A 17,384-nucleotide genomic window follows, 5' to 3' on the forward strand; every position below is an offset into this window, starting at 1 on the left:
CAGGTAAGTGCAAGTGTCTTCTGCTTGCTTTGTCTTAGACTCCCCCCACCCCACCCCATTTTAATCATATGCTATTTAGTGATATTGCTATCACTTTACTTTCCTTGAATTTATCATTTATGAAGCCTCAGATTTCAATTTCTTATATCCACTGGGAGCTCTGTTCTTGCCCATTACAAAGATGGGCTTGTACTTGTCTTGTCAAGCATCATCAATCTCTAATGTCAAGCCAAATAGAACAATTCTTTTTCTCCAGCTGGTGACCCAAAATTTATGTCACAGGTTTAAGAAACATAAAGACAATTAAGTCACTTTGAGCCCACCACCAAGGATATTTTTCAAAGCAATGGAGTTACATGTACATGTGTCTGTCAAAAAGAAAATAATTTATATCAATATGAGGTTTTGGAGATTATGTATCATTCTTATATTTGGTTGCAAATGGTAGCCAGTCACTGACAAAGTCCGGGAAACCAATGCTACTTGAAGTGAGATTTGCAGACTGTTACCAGCCTATAAACTTACCAGTCCATGATGAGATAAGTACAGAAATTGAAAGTAAACATTTAGACACTTTTATAGCAATTTTACAAAATAATTTTATCTCTGCTAAAACTAATAATAAAATAATAAAAATAAGCAGCAAATAATCACAATCTCATTTACATTCTTAAAAGATCACTAAATTTGTGGGTAAATGGACTTTAGAGAGGCAAAGTAGCCCTGGTGCAAGAGAGAAAAAAGACAAATTGAGGAAAATTTAGAAGGAAAAATGCTCAGATGTATGTGATAGATGAGGATAGAAAAGAAGTAAGTCTTCAAGTATTCTGACTTTAATAACTGAGTAGTTGATGCTGCCATTTTTTTGAAATGATAAAAACCAGCAGGGAAGAGGGCTGGGGGAAACAGGAATTGATCCTGGAAATGTTTTAACTTTCATGATACCTGCTAATGGAGCTCAGGGGAGAATCTGTCCTGGTTATATGACTTTTAAAGCCATCCATATCTAGATGTTTAAAGCCAGAGGAATGGGTGGAATTACTGTAGGAAAGAATAAGAGCGGGAAAAGAAGACCTAGGATGGGTCAGTCCCTAGGATACGGGCACTTCATGGTCTCTCAAAAGCAGAGGGAGATGAAAACCATCAGAGTTGTGCTAAAGCAGAAGCCAAGGAAAGAGAAGGTTTTAGAAAAGAAAGAGTGGTCAGCTTTGATGTACTGCTGAAATGTTGAGAAGAAGACAAGGATAGAAACGTCTGTGTAATTTAAAGACTTTATGGAGGAGTTGGTGCTGGGGGAAGGTCTGGTTTAACAGTTGAAGATTGTGAGGTAGGATGGGGGGAGTTGGGGAGAAAGGGAAATTTCAGTGTAAATGAAAAAACCTTGAGGCCCAGAGAAAGTACTGCCGTGCTACTCAGAATCCTTCAGTGACTTCATGGCCTTAAACCTTTTAACAGTTTTCTCCTTTTTCCATTGGCTGCTCCTCTTTTTGACTGTGGTAGAACCAAGTTATTTTGCAAATGTTTCGCATTATTTATTTTCTGTTTCTTTCTCATGCTTTTTCCTTAAAACAGACTATTCTTCCCAGTTTCTGTTTAGTAAAATAATAGATTCTTTGAGGCCCAACTTAGATGCCACCTCTTCTAAGAATCTTCCCATATTTTATTCAGGAATAAATGCTTTTTTAAAAAAACTTCTAACGAATTAATTTTCCTTATGTCAGTGACTAGTCATATATAACATTGCATTCATATTTATGTGGTATTTACTGTACTGTAGTTGTTTTTCATTTACCCACTGGATTACTATTCAGATATATTAGTCATTGGAGATAAGATGATAAGGAAGGTATAAATTTTAATTGGGCCTTGAAAAATTTGAATTTAAATTAATTAAATAGATAAACCAGGAATGGAATACAAAATGTAACAAGGCACTGAAATGCTTCCTTATATATGACCAAAAAATGTACTGTGTTTAAGTTTAAGCCCCTTTCTACTTATTCAAATAAAAAATTCAAAAAGAAGGGAAAATTGTTTACTCAGTCTTGAATTATTTTTTGTAATTTTTAAAAAATTTAAAATATTTAAAAATTTATAAAATTTATCATTTTAACCATTTTTGAGTGTACAGTTCAGCAGCATTAACAACATTCACATCATTGTGCATCTATTGGCACCATCCATCTCCAGCAATCTTAAATTCATGAAGAAGGTACTTGAAAGTCAGTTAAGTCAGTTGATGTAGTTCTCATCTTTGCCCTTTTATCTAGGTTGTTTAAAGGAATGTGGAAGTTAATCACATAAAGAATGTAAATGACTTTAAATATACTGCATCAGTAGATCTGACTCAGTCATGTGAGAGATGACAGTGTTAAGCTTTCTATCCCTGTAACGAGCAGTTGAATAAGGTCATCATTGAAAAGATTCTTTCTGAAGATAGTTCTGTTTTTATTCCATTCTGTATTTTAATGTGCTCCGTAACTATATGTATTTTATAATAAATGAACACATAATTTTTTATCTTTATGTTGTGTGCCATTTCCTTCATGTCATGCACGTGCACACATGGACATACACACACAAATATGCCTCTGTTTGCCTGTCTCCTGTGTACCTTAATGTGAGTCATTTGATTGTTTCCATTCTGCAAATTAATGTTATTATAAAGTAAAATGTAAAATGAACAATCTCAGCTTTATATATTCAAATTGATTTTGGTTAGAGCCACTCATGCCCAGAAATAGTAATAAATTTGTCTTTACACACAGGCAGTGCACATATGCATGCATGCACCCACAAACACACATACACACACACACACACACACACACACACACACACACAGAGCCTTTCTCAGTGTACTATAATGAAATATTTTCATGAGCCACAGACTGAGGAATGCCTGGTATGAGGGTGTTAAACATGTAGTTCATACCAGTTTTTTTCTTTTTTTTTAATAAAGCAATATAATGCAATATAATCTAGGTAATTGTGGTAATAAAATAACAGTTTTATCACAGTTTTTCATAGCAGAAATCTGAGAAGCTCATTTAATCACATTTATAGCAATTTCACAAAATCAAATCACTTTGCCAGGTCATTAAATCTTCATAGTATACCAACCACATCTGGTCATTTTAAATGAACTTGTGAAAAAGAGAATAATTCTAAACCAGTTTTTCTTTCTGCTCATCTATTTAAATAACTCACCAAGTAACTAATTTCATTTTCCCTTATCTTAGTGTTAACTAGTGAAATTCTGTTTGGAAGGGATATTAAAAACATTCTTTACAACAGGCATTAATATTTTTTTAAGCTTATTCTAAGTCAAATTAATGGTTATTTTTTTAGTAGCTGTTGTTTCATTTTATGTGTGTGATTAAAAACAGACTTCCCTGGTGGGCATTTGTTAATCTGTTTCTGACTGCCTCATGGGGTAAAAGCCCTTGATCTTGCTACTTGGTATGCATTGACCAGTTGACAGGTTCTGCTTGTTTGTATGTAGTTTCTCAAACATGCTAATGTCGCTTTCCCCAGTTGGGCCTGGAGTTTTCATCAAGGGGGAAACAAGCTGTTAATAATGCAGTTCTAAATTGATTTGGGGTTAGGTTTCACAGTATCCATATTTATGTTTACATGTATTCTCCCTTTACCCTGAGAAACAAAGCCTTCAAAATAGAGCAGAAGTTACAATGGAAGCAGTGTCAGACTTTATCTTTTTGGACTCCAAAATCACTACAGATGATGATTGCAGCCATGAAATTAAAAGTCACTTACTCCTTGGAAGGAAAGTTATGACCAACCTAGATAGCATATTAAGAAGAAGAGACATTGCTTTGCCAACAAAGGTCCATCTAGTCAAGGCTATGGTTTTTCCAGTGGTCATGTATGGATGTGAGAATTGGACTGTGAAGAAAGCTGAGCGCCGAAAAATTGATGCTTTTGAACTGTGGTGTTGGAGAAGACTCTTGAGAGTCCCTTGGACTGCAAGGAGATACAACCAGTCCATCCTAAAGGAGATCAGTCCTGGGTGTTCATTGGAAGGACTGATGTTGAAGCTGAAACTCCAATACTTTGGCCACCTCATGTGAAGAGTTGACTCATTGGAAAAGACTCTGATGCTGGGAGGGATTGGGGGCAGGAGGAGAAGGGGACGACAGAGGATGAGATGGCTGGATGGCATCACCGACTCGATGGGCATGAGTTTGAGTAAACTCCAGGATTGGTGATGGACAGGGAGGCCTGGCGTGCTGCGATTCATGGGGTCGCGAAGAGTCGGACACGACTGAGCGACTGAACTACCTAACTAACTAACTAGTTGTGCTATAATTTGAAACTTTGTCACAGAAATTATAAGAGATTAGAGGTCAAAATATTTGAGAATTGCTTCTCAAGTTCAGTTGCTGAGTAATATTCCACAGATGTCTTTTGCAGGTATGAGCAGAATAAAAAGAGCAAGTTAAAAGTTCCCTGTTTTCTGTAGCTGCCAAGGCTGCTTTAAGAGTGTTAAAGGCATAATTTAACATTGTACAGGGCCTGTGTAAATTTGCCAGAATTCCCAGATGACAGCTTAAGCAGGTGCTTTGAAATATTTGAGAGAGAACAGTGTCCTTGACTGATTCTTCTTGACCATTTGGGCTCATAAAATGTTGTAGATTGACTGCCTTAAAAAGTCAGTCTTTGTTAGTTTAACCCAACCTGATCTTTTCTCACTACAGGGCTACAACACACAGTGCTCTTATTCTGAGAGCAACAAAACTGGGGATTCCTTACAGAGTTATACACAATGCGTCCATAATGAATGCTGTAGGCTGCTGCGGTTTGCAGGTAATACTACAAAAGAATCATTTTCTTAGTGGTATTTAGCAAAAATGTTTTTGTTTCTTGCAAATTCCCATAGATTTTATTATATTTCATGAGTTATAAGACAATATTATCTTATATAAGACTGTGTATTAAGTTTTTTAATACTAGATATTTTATACTAATTTTCCTATACCTTAGACTTTTCCCCCCCTCCTTAGAATAGATCATTGAAATTTATCTAAAGAAAGATTTTAATTCTATATCCAATTGATACATACAAAAAAGGGAATATAACTCAATTGGTTAAGTATTCCTAAAACCTTTTTACATTATTCCAAATGACTTTGCATTGCTGAGGGCCATGTTTTTCCACTTGGTATTGTTTTCTGTGTGGTCAAGAGCACTATGATGGAGCATTTCTTAAGATAATACATAAAAGAGCTAAATGCCAGTGATATTAGGCTTTTAAGCCAACTTGGCATTACTGATATGCAAAGTTAGTTGTATTTAACTCAGAAATTTTGGTTCTGAGGAGTTAAAGGAGTGCTCTGTAGCTGCATTTAAGATTTTCTGTTTCAAACTTGGAACATGAATGCTGTGGCATTCATGTTCCAAGTTTGAAATTTGTGTTCTGATGTTCACAAGTGTGTAATCCTTGACAGTTGTGACTGCTTATGGCCAATGGTAGTTTTAAGACTCCATTGATTGTTAAGACACATTCCTATTTCAGATATAATAGGAAAGAGAATTTGCACCTTACAACCTGTGAAATACATCTTCCTGGAATACATAATTTAAAGTAACTTTGCAGAGTAAGGGACAACATGAGCTAGGAACTGTTGGCCTGTATTGGTTGGTTTCCTCTCTGTGAATGTGAAACGGACATTTTATTTTCATGAAATCTTAAATATTTTGGTCATATATGTGGAATACTCTCAAAATCAAATAAAAGAAAAAATAGTAGTTATTCTTTGGGGAATCATTTATGTATTTCCCGTATCTTGGGAAGTATAAAGATAGCTTGATCCTTTCTGCACATTTATTTTAAAGGAAATATAATCATATAAAACTTAATTAATACTTGTATGCTTTAGTGAAACCCATGGGTAAAAGCTGCTGTCAGTTATGAGGTACTGGCATGATTATTCTGATAATGCAGTTTAAAATTTTCTACACACTAGTTAGATGTCCCAGATGCATTCCCACATAGAATAAGAGCTACTAATTATTAGGCACAAAGAGACGGCTCACAGCCAGTGGATTACCTAGCCTCTGAATTCAGTGCTAGCTGTATATATGGGAAATCTCAGAAAACACTTTTTCTTTTATTCTGAGGGTCAATAAAATTCTATCTAATAATTTATCCATTTAAAAAAAATAGCTGTTTACAGCAAGAAGCTATATTACCCTTGGAACTCAGTGCTGCTCTGGGGCTTTAGAGGGACCTATATTTTTTGTATTACCTAGGAAGAGTAGCTCACTTTAATTGACTAGTCCTGGCTAGTCATCCCAGAAATATTGCCATTGGTTCTGAAGAACCAGAGAAAAAGTATAAATGATTTACCTTTCAGTATTCATTACTTGCTTTTGGTTATAACTGTGTCCAAATTGGCAAAGAACTTTACTGTCAGTTTTGTCTTCTAATAAAATGCATACTTAAAAAAGCCTTGCTAATTCAAGTCTTTTTTTTTTTTTTACACTTAAAATTCTCTGAACATTTCTGTGTTGGAGTAAATTGAATTCTTGGTGCTCAGATTCTTGAGTGATTCTCAGTCTAATATGCTTTCCTCTGGACAACGCTGCCTTTCAGTCATTTAAGAATGACTGCTAGGAGAAAGGGAAAAAGAGAGGGCAAAAATTATCATGTGTTAGACAAAAATATGTGAATCTTAAGTTAATTGACTATATTTTTTCATATTGGTTTTGTTTTTATATCTGAATAAGGTTAGTTAGTCCCTTTCCATCATATTTTACTCTGAATTATCTTATGATAATCTATTATTTAGAGTTTTTAAGCCTAAATTTTTAAAAAGATCCTTGTCTTTTAAATCTGTTATCCAGACTGGCTAAAGGTAGACTTGTCCCTCTGATTGATAAAGAAGTGCAGAGTTATTTTTCTTATGTTTAAAATGAATGAAGGTATTTGAGAAGGAATTTACTAAGAGAATTGAAGTTTCTATACATATAAGCCCTCAAGATCATATCCACATTTACATATTTTTTTAATGTAACTTTCAGTTTTACATGGGATTTCTCTAAGCAGCCACAAAGTATTGTTTCCTCATCTTAGTTCTGTTCTCTAATCTGGATATGAAATGACTTACTACTTGTGTGAAAAACAGAAGGTAGCTTTCTGTTTTCTGGCTTATGTATTTATGAAATCTCTATGAAAGTATAATTCTTGTACCATGCAAGTTATTCATATCCCAGGAAAAGGAGGGATTGATGCCTTAAGTATTGATGCCTTTGTATAGTTTTCTAAGATAAAAAACATGGAAAAATAATCGTATTCATGGCATGCTTAAATTTTAAAATAAATGTCTATCAGTATACTGCAGAATGTGAAAATTCTGGCAGTCTCCTTCCTTATAATAGCTGGTCTTTTTACTATTTTGACTAGCATTTATGGAAAAGAAAGTAACCTGTACCAGTGGTCCTCCATCTTTAGTGTTCATCAGAGTTACCTAGAGGGACTATTAAAGAGTTTGCTGGGCATTCCCTTCAGATTTTCTGATACAGTATATATCTGGGGTAAGGGTCTGAGAATTTGCACTTCTAACAAATTCTCAGGTGATGCTGAAGCTACTGGTTATAGGTACCACACCTTGAGAATCACCAACATAGATAAAACATTTCTTAGAAAGTTAAAAACTGTACTGTCATTCTTTTAGTATGACAGAGTTGGAAAAGTCGATCTTAGTTCCCAGAAAAATGCTTGCTAAATGTAGAATGTTACCTTGCTGTGATCTCTTGCTCAATTTCCTAAAAGGGAAGTGGGCACCACTTTCGAAAGGCATTCTGTCATCTATGTGAAAGAGCTTTCCTATGAATTCAAAAACAGCCATCAAGTTATTGAAGATAAGTGCTACTTTGGGTAAGGTGACAGACCTGGACCATATGTACTTTCCAACATCTTTACCTTAGGTTAAGGACGAGTAGTGTGAAATTCCTTACCTGAAAATGGGTACAGTATTTTTAAACTATTACTTATCCTTTCAAACTGTCTTTTTTGTTGTTTTTATTTTTTATTTTATTTTTTTTTTAATTTTTTTTCCATTTATTTTTATTAGTTGGAGGCTAATTACTTTACAGTATTGTAGTGGTTTTTGCCATACATTGACATGAATCAGCCATGGATTTACATGTGTTCCCCATCCCGATCCCCCCTCCCGCCTCCCTCTCCATCCCATCCCTCTGGGTCTTCCCAGTGCATCAGCCCTGAGCACTTGTCTCATGCATCCAACCTGGGCTGGTGATCTGTTTCACCCTTGATAGTATACTTGTTTCAATGCTGTTCTCTCAGAACATCCCACCCTAGCCTTCTCCCACAGAGTCCAAAAGTTTGTTCTGTACATCTGTGTCTCTTTTTCTGTTTTGCATATAGGGTTATCATTACCATCTTTTAAAATTCCATATATATGCATTAGTATACTGTGTTGGTCTTTATCTTTCTGGCTTACTTCACTCTGTATAATGGGCTCCAGTTTCATCCATCTCATTTGAACTGATTCAAATGAATTCTTTTTTGTTGTTTTTAAAAGCAGCATAGAGAGCTCAGAATCTACCATCGAGTATTTTTTATTAACTTTGTAATTTATTAACCAACAGGAGACTCTTAATTATTAGTATCAATGAAGGTAAGTAGTTGCATAGGCTAACACTTCTACTCACACACACACAATTGCTATGTGTTTTATTACAATATGCCATAAATACAGTTCTTTACCACAATCCTCATACACCTAATGAAATTTTTGTTGTTGTTAAATGAAAAGTATATTAGAGGTTGCCAAGTTAGACATCATTAAGAGGAATAGTTATCTGTTTATTCAACAAATACTGTTTGCCTTCTTATTGGATTTCCCTGGTGGTTCAGATGGTGAAGAATTGGCCTGCAATGCAGGAGACTTGAGTTCAGTCCCTGTGTTGGGAAGATCCCGTGGAGGATAAAATGACAACCTACTCAAGTATTCTTGCCTAGAGAATTCCAGGGACAGAAGAGCCTGGTGGGCTACAGTCTGTGGGGTCACAAACAGTCGGACTTGACTGGGTGACTTTTACTTTCTTATTGTTTGCCTACTGAGTTTCTTTGGATATGGTAATAAACCTGACCAAGAAGGTCTCTGCTCTCAAAGGGCTTACATTCTAGTAGGAAAGAGAAGCGATAACAAAATAAATATCAGGTAGTGGTAAGTATGAGAAAGTCAAGAAGACTGCTCGGTTAGAGAGTGACTAGATCACTACTGTCATTGGATAGTCAGGAGAGGTCTCTCAGGGTGGTAACATTTAAGATTAGATAGGAATCAGGAAGGGACAACCATATCCCAAAGTTGGAACAAAGACCCTAAAATGGAAATGAGCTTGGCTTCTTAAAGGAAATGAAGGAAGCCTTGCTGGAGAGTAGCAGGCAGAGGGGCTGGATAGGTGGGTGGACTTGGATCACTAGGCTGTCTAATACACTATCAGGAGTTTGGATTTTATTCTCAGTGATATAGACTAACTGCCTTAAATCCCCTAGAGAGATTTAAGCAGAGCAAATAACTTGATCTGATAAGTGTTTTAAAAAGATACCTCTAGCTGGTATGTGGAGATGGAGTTGCTACCAGGCAAGACTAGAAGTGAGGAAATCAGTGAGCTTATTGTATTCCTTTAGAGGAGAGATGATGGGGGCTTAGACTGCATGGACAGGGTGGGGTATAGTCGACGATAAGTTCTAATATCCTATATATTTAAAAGCTAAAAAGTTGGCCTGTTTTCCAACTTATTTTTTAATTATAAAATGTGTTTTCATTTATTTGGCTGGGCCAGGTCTTAGTGGTATCATGCAGGCTTCTCTCTAGTTGCAGTGTGCAGGCTTAGTTGCTCCTTAGTATGTGGAATCTTAGTTCCCCTACCAGGAATTGAACTTGTGTCTCATGCATTGCATGCAGGGTCTTAACCCCTGGACCACCAGTGAAGTCCCTGTTTGACAACTTTAGGCAAAGGTTACCTAGATTTTCACTGAGTTAACTTTGAAATTTTTCACAATTAAAATGTTAGTTAACAAACATGTGTACTTTAAAATCATGTTGTTTGAAATACCTAGGCAACAGATACTTGTAACACATTATTTGTATTCTGAGGATTTTTCTAGTCAAAGAAAAATCTATTTATTTATCAAGAGCCAGACATGGTGGTTATATTTAAACATTCCTGCTAATGAAAAAATCAAGGATTTTTCTCAGTATACAAAATACAAGAGGAACAAGTCCTTTTCTTGAAATGTTCAAGTTAAACATTTAGCAGTGTCATCATGCAAAATCAGAATTGCTTTTATTTATTATTGTTTCTGCTTTTGAAGAGTCATTTTGTAATTTTTTTTCTTGATAATAAATGACATATATACTCATAAAAAATTGGAAAAATACAGTAAGTATAAAGAAGAAAATAAAAGTGTCCATTGTCTCACCTCCTAAAGGTAACCACAGTTATCACTTTGGTATATTTTCTTTCAGTCTTTTTACTTAGCGCTTACTATGTGTACATTCTCCTGAATCTGACAAATAAAAGAATTATATAATACTAAAATGCTTTTTTTTTTGGCCTAGTATTTATTTATAAATAAATACTAGAATTTATTAGAATTTATTATTAGCGATCTGTGTGATAGAATGTATTAATTCTTGTAAAAGTTTGGTAACTGAAATAATTTTGAGATATTTAAAGGAAATATAAATAAAACGGTTTGATGAAACCAGGTAGCAATGATATCTGCATAAAAACTGCCTTATTAGTTGTGGCTGACTTCAGGGAAAAGGTTGTATAATTTTCTCATCATTATGAAATGCTTCCACTTTCTCTAACTGTTGCATGAGTGACCTTGATTATTGCCATATGTTCCTCTGTTTATATAATACCTTTCTACTTTGGAAAATATATATATTACTTTCAAAAAGTAAGAACTCATTTCCTTCCTTTTTTAAAATAACACTCATTGTGATAGTCAGCATTTTTGACCTTGTAGTAGTTCTCACTGTTAGTTTTCAGAAGCATTAAATTGGTTTCATTGTCGTCCAGGCACTATTGTAGAAATGATAAAACTTAATACAAAGAACACCAAATTAGATAATAACAGTATCAGAGCTCTGCATTACTATTGTAACCTTAGAAAACCTTAGAAAAATTTATCCAGTAAGTTCTCCGTTCTTTTAGTCACTTCGGAATTATTTTTGACCACCTGTTAAATCATGAGAGTATATTAAATTTTTTCCCCTTCCTTTTCATTTCCTTTTTTTAAGTCACTGTTTTAATAGCCATCTTACCATCATTCTTTTACAGTTTATAGTTTTCTGCTTAAATTGTAGATCTGATTATGCCATTCCTCTATTCAAACAGTCCTGGTAAATCTCCATCCTATAAGAGAATTCAGTTACTTGTGTATGTTTGTGTGCTCACCATATTATAAACTCCTTAATTTACTCATCTTCACATCTTCCTTGCTACTTTATTGCAGTGCCATGCATATAATCAATGTGCAACAAATATTTGCTGAGTTGAATTGCTTATTTATTTATCCCCCCCCACCCCACTTGCCCCTCACCTCAAGTTGGATCTTGTCTTTGGAATTGTATGCTTTAAATTGTGATTCTTTCACTTAATTTATATGTGGGTTCTCTTATTTATATGTGAAAATATAAATCTTACAGCTCTTCTGTCTACATAGTCATTCAGCTTTATCTGTGTACCTGCTTATGTAGCCATGTGTATAATCTTTCTTACTGTTAGCAGAAATCAGTGTTATATCAGTGTTAAGCAAAATGCATGTGAAGATTAAAAACTAAAACAAGTATTCTATATAAAAAAGAAAACTAGTAACTCTTGATTAAATGGTTTTGTGGTACATTTTTGGACAGCCCTGCTGGCTCAGCTTTCTTTTACATCACAAATTTAAGTGATCTGGTTAGGATATACATATATAAAATGATATATGTAGGGCTTGCTAAAGTTCTTAGCAAGTTAAATTTTCTAATTTTTCCATATCCAAAAAAGATACTTTTTAACTTAATAATCACAAAATATTTTCACTTGAATATAAAGTGTGTGTGCATTCTCAGTTATGCCTAACTCTTTGTGACCCCATGGATGGTAGCCCGCCAGGCTTCTCTGTCCATGGGATTTTCCAGGCAAGAACACTGGAGTGGGCTGCCATTTCCTTCTCCAGGGGATCTTCCCGACCCACAGACTGAACCCAGGTCTCTTGCAATGCAAGTAGATTACCATCTGAGCCACCAGGGAAGCCCTTGAATATAAAATACCAAAGCATTAAACTCTAATTATAAAATGGAGCTTACAAAGCATCTGTGCTTCTGAAAGAAAGGAAATATCAGCAGTGAGATGAACAATAAGACTATTAAGGTCATTCAGGCAAGTGGTATTGAGAACTCAAACTAAGGTAGAGAAAAAAGAAATGAATAGTATCTGGGTAAACTATAAAGCAAGAATTGACAGGAATTGGTACATAGTAAGATGTCAGGAATTAGACATACTTGTTAGAGGCAAGTCAGGCAGTACTTATTTCTAGGCAGTTTCTTAATGTCACTCTCAGTATTGCCCAATATTTCCCGCCTCTGTTGCTTTGTTCACATCATCTCATTCTGCATGTTCAGCTTGCCTAGGCTAAATCTTACCCATCCTCTAAGGTCCACCTTATATTCTGTCTATTCAAAAGTTACCTTCAGGTGCTCTCTAGGTGGGGGAAACACTAAACTTTTAATCTATATCTAATTTTTTATTATTGTTTATTACCTCAGATTTGTCTTTCTTGTGCATCTTTTCACTCTTAACTAGTGCCTTATATATGATTAAATATTTCATTTTGAATTGAGTTTTTATCTTCAATAGATGAAAAAAAAAATAATGATTCAGTATCAAGTTAGATAAACTGCTTTCCCTGTAACTTACTCTAGGTTAAAATAAAAAAAAGCCTGTATTTGCCTACTGTTTTTGAAAAGCACTCTTTTTATAATCTTTCAATGTAGACCTGCATCAGTAATGGTTTGAAAGGAAATGATCATAAGCACAAATGCTTACATTTTTAGGGTGGTAGGTACACAGGTCTCGGCAACCTCAGTTCTCGTCAACTGTATGATTTTGTTCCAGTTTCCTCCTGTACTTTACTGGTAAGTCCTTGAATTGTGAAACACAAAGGGACTGGTCCTTCTGTTCTTTGAGGTACTGACATCTAAATGGTGAAACTGTTTGCATAATGTTCCAGAATTCATTGAAGAAGTTTGTACCACAGCCATGGAAATGGTTACAGTCTATAAATCAGGGTCCTAGAAAGCAGAGCTTATGTGAGGTTTTCTTTAATCCCCCAAATTAGACAGTTCAGAGAAGCTTTTACACAAAGTGTTTCAGCTAGTGATTACATGTGACTAGCATCTCAATGCTCTTTTAAATGAACTGTTCCTTGCTTTTTTGAATGAAGAATTTATGTCCATGACTATATTTCCATGACTCTTAAAATATTGAAAACTTGTTTATTTATTTATGGTGACATATATAATTTTTTTTAATGGTTTTACCTTAAGGTTTTTTTAAACAGAATAATGTTAATGTTTCAAAATCTGATCAGAGATGCCAAAAATCCTTTTCAAAATGTAAACAATTGAACTTGTCAGATTAAGTCATAAGCATAGTTTCAAATATTTGGTAATATTTTTGAGCTCATTCCAGTAAGGAAAGCAGTTGGATGATGGTGTAACACAACATTTTAGAGCATCTTCTTTATAAACATTATCATTGTTAGATTACCACACCCCTAACCTTTATTGAGTCTTTACTGTGGCACTGGGCACTACATACAGTATATCATTTAATCCTTAACAAAACAGATTGTTAGGTTTATAATTATTATATCGAATTGGCGGGGGAGTTCCTCCTGAAAGTCACCCAGCTAGTCACCGTGATCATCCTGGTAGTAGGGACCGGAGCCACAGCTCCACAGCGTTTGCCTGCTGGGTGAGGTGTAAGTGAGACTGCATATGTCCTGAGGGCTGGAGCTCTGTTTGCTTCTCACTTTATACCCGTGCATAATGTAATGCCTGGCACGTCGTGGATGATTCATAGTAAATATTTGTTAGATACGTTTGCCTCTCAGAACAATAGCAATGACAGAAACCCCCAAGAGAGCAAGGCTTATTCCTTGTAGCTTACCTGAATGTGTTCCAGAGATCTCACATTGGAACTCTACATTTTTTTTTACAGAGAAATCATATTAGGTGTGGCTGGAGGGTTTATGATTTCGTTCTGAGAGTTACATGGGTCTTTGTAAACTAATCTGTGAATTTGACTACCCTTGAATAGCATGACTTTGAAGAGGAAATCCTCTTTAGGCAATTTTCAGATGGACTTTGGGAATAAAGCCTATTGGTGAGTAGGTTGGAGGTTCTGGCCATGTGAGGAATATGGTGACATGAACATTCTCTTTGTAGCTCAGAGTCATCATTATGTGTATGAGTGATAGTTTTTAAGCCCTCCATGTATAAACATCAAGAAAGGTTGAGCTTCTTTAGGCATGTAGAGATGGGGGACCCTGAATATGCCTCTTGCAGCAGCATTGTTCACATGAAGACCTTTAGGCTTAGAAAAGCTAGGTAATCTCATGAAGTCATACAGCTATCTCAAACAGCTAACTTGTGGCAGAGACTAGGTGTGATTTTTAGCATTTAGTGCTTTCCGGCTGTGTTAAACATTCTTTCAGGCACTCTTTACATTGATAGTTCAGATCTTTATGTAACAGCTTTAGTATTAGGTTTTGCAATATATTAAGTCTTTGAAAATAAAGTCCATTGTGCAATACCTAGATAGGAATTAATATAAGAATATCATTCACAGTTTGAATAACTTTTTACATGTCATTTGGTTCACTCAACTCTGTGGGTAGGAAGGGCATGCTGTTATAGAGATTAAGACTTGGAAAGAAAGAGTAATGTCACCCAGCCAACAAGTTGCAGAACCAAAGTTCACAACTAGATTTTCTCAACATAAGATTTGGAGTTGGATTCACTCAAGTGAGATGTGCGGCCAGCCTGGAAGCACGTTGGAACAAAGACGCTTCTCAGTTGTGTGATGGTCATGTGGAGTAGATGGGCCACCGTGGGGGGAAAGGAGGAGGTCTGGGAAAAGGCCCTTATCATTGAACTCTAGAGTCGGGGAATAAATAGTGGGGAAAGTAAGGGCGTAGGTTTTGAGATACGACCACAGTGAGTATGCAGTGTATGAATTTTACTGAGCTGGCATGGTGGAAAGGAACTCTTCCTCAGACCCAGGTTTGAGTTCCTTTCTACTAAATAGCTGTGTGACCTTAGGCAAGCCAGTTCATCTTTCTGAGCCTTGGTGGACTCCTCCATAAAATGAGAGTAATAGGAACCCTGTGAACACTGCTCTGACTGCTCACAGGTCTTTTTTTTTTATTTTTTTGCTTCCTTCTGGGTTCTCTGTATTTTAGTATTTTTAGCAGCTACCTAGCTAAATCATGAACTAGTTACACATGTTCCTGTACTGAATACAGAAATACTAGAAGCCTCCTACCGAAGGGGCATCAGAATGACACCAGTTGCTCTGGAGCAAAGGGAATTTTTATTATATTTTTTTGATGACAGAGTTGATCCCCAGTCCATCTCAAGTTTGGGTCTCACTTTTTATTTCGATTGTTATCTATGAGACAGTAGTTAGTGAATTGTTATATCATTAATTAATGTTTTTATTTTTTCTAGTTGTATAAGTTTGGGGAGACAGTGTCTATCGTTTTCTGGACGGACACTTGGAGACCAGAAAGCTTCTTTGACAGAGTGAAGAAGAACAGACAAAATGGCACGCACACTTTGTGCCTACTAGGTAAATGCTCTGCAGTTTCACTAGGGTCACAGTATGGAGTTGTCCTGTTGTTCTTGTTTTGATTTTGTATGAAGGTAAAACTGTTCTGTGTGATACAGTCTAGCTACTCTGTGCATGGTGTGCCCACCCCCATACTCTGGTGGAGAAGTGAATTTTCATTCCAAATACAACTTGTCTATTCCTGCATATGTAACACAGTTCTTGCTGCTGCCTACTTCTGCCCTATTAGATCCTCTCCAGCATTCCATCTTTTACCCATTTGTTCATTAAGAGCCCGTCCTCATCAATTTACAGCAACTCAGAAGACTTACACTGAACATTTACTCTTACCAAGTTCCATCCTGTCTTTCTTGAGGTGTCCTTGAATACTGCAGTCGTGATGCTATCAGAATCACAGAATTATAGATCTGAGAGAGACTCTGGAGATCAGTCTTCAATGAAATTGAGGCCCAGAGACATTGGATCATTTTCCCACTGTCACCCAGCTTATTGGTTGCAGAATTGGTAGAATCTACAGAACCTGTAATTCTCAGCTCTTTTCACTGTATTATGCTGCCAAATTGTATCTCCTACCTAGTGTGGAAAGAGTTGGGGTCCCTGTCTTTGTGTACAAAGATGATGGTTACTGATAGAGCTTCAGGAGTTTGAGCTACTGCATTTACCAGCAGAGGTACTGGAGTTATACTGAGTCACATTCACTGTCAGTTCCTTCTCACAGTATGTGCTGTAAAAATCCTGTGATCAGAGCTTTCGTCTGTGGCTGGTCAGCAGAAGAGAAGCAACTGTCATCTTTGATAACTTTGAAGTGACACTTCTGCTTGACATCAGAAGACAAAATCTGAGTGCTACTCTGTACTAGCTAGAGAGTATTTTGAACAGTCCATACCTTTGCCTTCTTTTTTATCAAATAGGAATAATCTTTTTCTTGTCTTTTGGAAGTGTTTAGATCAGTATATATGTGTGTATGTGTATGCACATACACATATATAAAATAAATATACATAAAAATAAATACATTCATTTACTTTAAAGTTTCTAGTCTTTTGTGTTGAAGTCAAATTACTATGTTTGTAAACACTGATTCACACTCTTGTAGTTTGTTTTTTTTATCATTTGTTGGGAACAAAATGCTCATGTATTGGCATCAGTCCCTGGATCGTACGCTGAATTGCACTGTTTTGGTTCTACTTTGTGTGAAGTTATCCATAGAAGAATGTCTGCCATGTATCACAGAATCAGGGCAAAGAAAGAACCCCTAATTTTGACCTCTGTAGTAAGTATAGATATTCAGAACATTAGAAGAGATTCCTATTTGCCAGAGACATTTAGGTTGTCTCATGTACAAAGTTCTCTATTATTCAATAATATATAATTTGTACATTATCAGAACCCCAATCAATATGTCTCTTTTAAAAGAGAAGACTGTAGAAAAGTTTTACTAATGGTTAGCATTTCTTAAAGGGTAAAATTTGGAAATTATG

The 17,384-nt window shown here is 35.8% G+C and overlaps 1 protein-coding gene across 2 annotated transcripts in view; it reads left to right on the forward strand.

Moving 5' to 3' along the window:
- DPH5 (diphthamide biosynthesis 5) overlaps window positions 1-17,384 on the forward strand; it is a 28,676-nt gene that overhangs the window by 4,376 nt on the left and 6,916 nt on the right. For both annotated transcript variants that reach the window (XM_020906093.2, XM_020906092.2), the window contains exons 4-5: window positions 4,719-4,827; window positions 15,783-15,903. In XM_020906093.2, the coding sequence (XP_020761752.1) occupies window positions 4,719-4,827; window positions 15,783-15,903 (230 nt within the window). The remainder of the gene's footprint in view (window positions 1-4,718; window positions 4,828-15,782; window positions 15,904-17,384) is intronic.

This window comes from Odocoileus virginianus, chromosome 5, assembly GCF_023699985.2.
Source record: "Odocoileus virginianus isolate 20LAN1187 ecotype Illinois chromosome 5, Ovbor_1.2, whole genome shotgun sequence".
Lineage (NCBI taxonomy): Eukaryota > Metazoa > Chordata > Mammalia > Artiodactyla > Cervidae > Odocoileus > Odocoileus virginianus.